The 5,629-nt window shown below is 42.5% G+C and overlaps 1 protein-coding gene across 1 annotated transcript; it reads left to right on the forward strand.

Moving 5' to 3' along the window:
- Nucleotides 1-432: 432 nt before the first annotated feature.
- LOC126268805 (prostatic spermine-binding protein-like) lies at nucleotides 433-864 on the forward strand. Its single transcript, XM_049973944.1, has one exon. It carries the CDS (start codon nucleotides 433-435, stop codon nucleotides 862-864), a length of 432 nt encoding a protein of 143 aa, XP_049829901.1.
- Nucleotides 865-5,629: the final 4,765 nt, after the last annotated feature.

Below are 5,629 nucleotides of genomic sequence, written 5' to 3' on the forward strand. Positions count from 1 at the left end.
TGGAATCGGCAGCTTTCAAGCCTGCGCGTTTTTTCAGATATGTAGATGATAATTTTGTTCTTTGGCCTAATGGCAGTGAGAACTTGAACGACTTTTTAGGACAACTGAATTAAGTATCTCGAAGATTTGTTTCAGAACGGAGCTAGAAAAGGACAGGTGTCTTCCCTTCCTTGATGCATGTGTGAAGAGGAAGGCTGATAGTACGTTGGGATATGCCATTTGTAGGAAGCCTACTCAACTTAAATGTATCTACAAGCTGGTAAATGTCAACATCCGTCTCAATGTGAAATGGTAATCCGTCATCTCAGGCCTCAAGAGTTTGTCAACTGAGTTAGATCATCTGAAAGTCACTTTTTCTCAGATTGATTATAGTGAAAGATCAGACGTGCATTGCACTATCGATCAACTGTGCACCAGGTGGATGATGATGATATGGATGATGATGATATGGATGATGATGATATGGATGATGATGATATGGATGATGATGATATGGATGATGATGATATGGATGATGATGATATGGATGATGATGATATGGATGATGATGATATGGATGATGATGATGATATGGATGATGATGATGATATGGATGATGATGATGATATGGATGATGATGATGATATGGATGATGATGATGATATGGATGATGATGATGATATGGATGATGATATGGATGATGATGATGATATGGATGATGATATGGATGATGATATGGATGATGATATGGATGATGATATGGATGATGATATGGATGATGATATGGATGATGATATGGATGATGATATGGATGATGATATGGATGATGATGATGATGATACCGAGGTGTCACTAAGGTCTGAGATCTGCTGCCATTTTGCCTAACACAGGCAGTATTTCGAACACCATCTAAAATCAGTGTCCTTTCAGGTTCCGTAAAGGATATCTAGGTTTATGTAAGTCGGGCCTATAAGTTTAGTCTACCGTATTCTATGCAGTTGTGGCATGTCATATATTGGACAGACTATTAGTACTGGAGGACTGACGTACTGAGCATAAGCGTTACACACGTTTAAAACAGCCGAGCAAATCAACCGTTTGCAGAACATTATATTGGAATCGGTCATCCTATGGAATATAACATAACACAGAGATTCTGGTATGCAGTTCCAGCTACTGGGATAACGTTATTCAGGAAGCTGTTGAAATTAAATTATGAAGTAACTTTATAAATAGAGACGTTGGTTTTTGTTTCAGTTTGTAAGTAGGCTGTTTAGGTTTTTATGTTGGTAAAGCTACTTAGTGCTCTGTATTAAAATCACTGACTGTGCTCTGTGCAGTCTGTGGCTGGCTGGCATTGTTGGAATATTCGCTATTGTAGTGTTGGGCAGCTGGTTGTGAACAGCGCATAGCGTTGCGCAGTTGGATGTGAGCCGCGAGCAGTAGTCGATGTGAGGAGAGAGATGGAAGAGTTTTGAGAGCGGACGATCTGGACGTGTGGTAGTCAGAAAAAGGAAATTTGTAAGACTGGATGTCATGAACTGATATATGTGTTTGTTCTCTATCAAAATCTTTCATTTGCTAACTTTATGCCTATCAGTAATTAGTGCCTTCAGTAGTTAGAATCTTTTATTTAGGTGGCAGTATTGGCGCTCGCTGTGTTGCAGTAGTTCAAGTAACGAAGATTTTTGTGAGGTAAGTGATTTATGAGAGGTATAGGTTATTGTTAGTCACGGCCATTCTTTTGTAGGGATTATTGACAGTCAGACTGCGTTGCGCTAAAAATATTGTGTGTCAGTTTACTGATGATCAGAATAAGTAAAGAAAGAAATGTCTGAGTACATTCAGTTTTGCTCAGCTGTTTGAAAATCAAATAACGTAAGAAGTTTACCAGCACAGTAATTCATAATTTTTCTAAGGGGAAGTTTCAAGTTCTGTATGGAATCATGCTCTCTCTCCCTCGTCAAAAAGCAAAGAGATATAGTTAATGCTGCCTCATCCATTGATCATTAATTTCACTGTCGATAACTTCTGATGTCGATCATATTTAGTTTGCGATGGTGCTAGTGTGCCTGAGTGTTGTCTTTCCGGCAATTCTCTGAAAATCACCGGGTGACGTAGCATGTGAAAACTGCTGGATTTGGACGGGTTACTCTTGTAACTGAAATATCAGATCTGAAGATGGTTCTGAATGAACCGAAACCGGTCATATGAATAAAAATATTTGCAATCAAGACGGTTTTTAAGTAACATTATAATTTCACTGATTGCTGTTGTCCCATAAGACATTATGTCTGTTTTTGCAAAGGCCAGGTTTTGCGCTAAATTTCAGTTGTTTCATGCCGTACAGGCAGCGTCTTGTGATTCCAGCGGCAGTCCGGTGTCCCACTAGGACAAGGCGTTCCTCCTGCTCAGCCCGACAGGCCTACAAAAAGCATCTGCGATCCTGACGCCACGCGGACAACCATCTGGTTAGAAAAATGCACAGTCAGCATGTGGAAATTAAACTCACTAGCCAGGTTCTTAATCAAATAGCCAGGTCAGTCGCCTTGATGTCTTGTCTTCGCTATGTCGATTGAACCATACGCCTTATCCAGGACAACGTGCTATAGTCGCAGACTGCCCATCCCCTACAGACTTGAACGCATGCGCAACAGGAATAGCGGAGTCCTAGCGGCAAACACCAGCGACACATTGATATAGTGATGAGAGGGACAATGTTGGCTGTCCAAGATGTAGTGCCGGTGCCAGCTGATTGCAAACAAGCTGCAGCGACTTGGTCTGACTGCTGAGGTCATCAGTGCCTAAGCTTGCACACTATTTAAGGTAACTTAAACTAACTTACGCTAAAGACGACAGACACAGCCGTGCCCGAGGGAGGACTCGAACCTCCAATGGAGGGAGTCGTGCGGACCGTGAAAAGACGCCCCAGACCGCGTGGATATCCCGCGCTGCGACACGGAGATAGCAATACACCATACATTATTATTTTTTAAATGTTTCTTAAATTGGTTATCGATGTTGCCTGTCCTCTAATGTCAGCAGTGGCGGTTATCGATATGTAGTAACTGTGGCCCTATCTTTGGGGCGATGTCGTTGTTCCTCCGGGTTGTGTCAGTGGGGAGTTCGGTGGGGGACTCAGGAAGGGTTAGGTCCGCGCTGTGCGAGGACACGCCAGGGTCGCTGGCAGCGTACGTGGACACGTGGACTGCCGGATCGAAGGCCTATGGTCATGAGGGTGCACGACCTCGTCGTGAACCGGATTCTGCAAGCTTCAGTTGAGTGCATTTGGATTCAAGTAGAGAAACCTCCACCATTGTGAACTCTTGTGATTCTCCAGTGACCTGGGTTCGTGCTGCTGCTCGTAGTGTTGCTGAGGCAAAGAGCAGCGAGTGGAGTGCGTGGGGAAGGCGGATCTGATCAGCTTTCCTGGACTTCTAATTACTATTTATTCTGTTCAGTTTGTTACTATTTGTTAAGTTCAACCAGCGGTATTTTTCCTGCCTAATAGGCGCTAACGCCCCAGTTACCTACCCTGGGTGTTAGAGTATGTAATGGTAGTGTACATTTCCTCACCTTGTCGCTGCTGTCTGGTGACGCGTGTAGTTTTGACAGCTTTCTTGATTGGAGGTTGGTTGACGATTCTTCTACTCTAGTGATAGTGATTCCTTTCTCGTTCCGGGCACTCTAAGCAAAATAATCTGTAGGTAGAGTCCAGACTGCAGGTTCCAGCTTTGGCATTTTTTACATCTTTGCATTTGGTTTATTGGACGTCAGGTGACCTCAGCAACATTATCATTAGTCATTCGATAGACTGTCACTAGTCTGAGCTACCATCTTGTGAAGTGAATGCATCTCTTGGCTGCCTATCTAATCGCTCGTGAAAGTTTTATTTTTATTTTTTTGCTGGACCTACTCACAGGTCAATTCCTGGTGCACCGTCTGTGACTTGCCCTTGTGTTTTATTATGGTATGTTTCCAATTTTTTAAATATAATTGCCATTCTTGGTGTTACAGCAGGTTTAAATGGTTGTGCTACCAAGTTTATCATCATTTTGTTTTACCTGTATTGTTCAGTTGCTGTCCTTTCAAATTAACCTTTGCTATTGCATTGCTATTTTACAGCATGTTAAATTTTTTTTTTTAATAATTGCCGTTCTTGGCGTTAAAGGCCTTCAGCCGTGGCTGTGGTTACTTGCCATAAAATTCTATTTGGGATCACCTTGGCTTGTTTTTAAAAGATTTGTTGTGTCTGTATTTTATCCTCATTTGGTAAATTGTAACGCACAGAGAGCACTATTAATTACACAGTTGTTTATTCCTTCATTAATAACGTAGGATATCTTTATTTATTACTGAGTCTGGAATTACTGTTTTAAAATAAATGTGTGTAATATATAAAGGGAACCAACAGTAACTGATTACGGCCCCATCCACAATCGTAACCGAATCCTGCCTTCCTTGACTACCAGGGTTTCATATAGCCATATCTCAGTGTCATGATAGACACGTGGTACGCCTCTAACATGTTCGGGTGAAATCTGTATTCAGCATCACTTATAATATTCATAACCCTGACCGCTTTGTCACACACCCTTACTACACGGTGACTGAAGGATAGTCGTTTATCCAAGTAGAAGCCTAAATATCTTGTTAGCGGGTTCTTCTTTACCTGCCTGAAGTGTAGCTTTATTGCCGGATTCCTAGAAGAGGACAGCTAGGTCCCAATTAAAATATAAGTGCCCTTGTTAACAGTTGCTTGCAGAGTGATCACACAATGCGGGCTTTCACAGCCGGCGAATTTTATTATATGGGAAACAGACCGTGTGTTCTCGCTTCCAGCGCCCGGGTTCCCGGGTTCGATTCCCGGCGGGGTCAGGGATTTTCTCTGCCTCGTGATGACTGGGTGTTGTGTGATGTCCTTAGGTTAGTTAGGTTTAAGTAGTTCTAAGTTCTAGGGGACTGATGACCATAGTTGTTAAGTCCCATATTGCTCAGAGCCATTTGAACAATAGGCCGTGATTCAAGGCATGTTTCTGTGAGTAACATTTCCTCTCTTAATTCTGCAGACGCCATCGCTGCCTATAAAGCCTCAGAGAGAAATTTCAAGCTCGGACAAGCTCAGCAAGCCGATCTGTTGATTTCTCGGAATGGTCGTGTAGTGGCGTCATCAGAACGCTTCCTAAGATCGAGGAGCCGCTCCGGCGTGTGTTAAGGAGCTCGTAGCGCGGAAATATGGTTTCCTTTATGAAGCGCTATGGACCATAACTTGTTTATTTAGTATAAATATTTAGGCGTGCTGAGCTTATTTGAGTTCGAAACTACTATCTGAGTCTCTATGGCCAAGGATGACCACCATTAGAAAACGAAACATAACACACAGGAACATGCCTTATACTTCCTCCTAATGCCTGTATAAAAAGTAATCTGCGTTCTTGTTGCTGCTTTCCAACGTAACGTTCACTTGTAAGATTGAGGATGCTAAATTGAGGTGACAAACGTCCCGTAGTAGGGACTTAGATGATTAATGTGAAATGGTTCACTTCGTGATTACGGCCATACGACGGGAATTAACGCGGAATGGTGGTTGGAACTAGACACATGGAACATTCCACTTCGGAAATCGTTGGAAAATTCAATACTCTGAGAT

The sequence above is a fragment of the Schistocerca gregaria genome, chromosome 1, assembly GCF_023897955.1.
Source record: "Schistocerca gregaria isolate iqSchGreg1 chromosome 1, iqSchGreg1.2, whole genome shotgun sequence".
Lineage (NCBI taxonomy): Eukaryota > Metazoa > Arthropoda > Insecta > Orthoptera > Acrididae > Schistocerca > Schistocerca gregaria.

What these genes read in the sequence shown, in the direction of transcription:
- LOC126268805 (XM_049973944.1), top strand. Translation starts at nt 433, where the DNA reads ATGGATGATGATGATATGGATGATGATGATATGGATGATGATGATATG.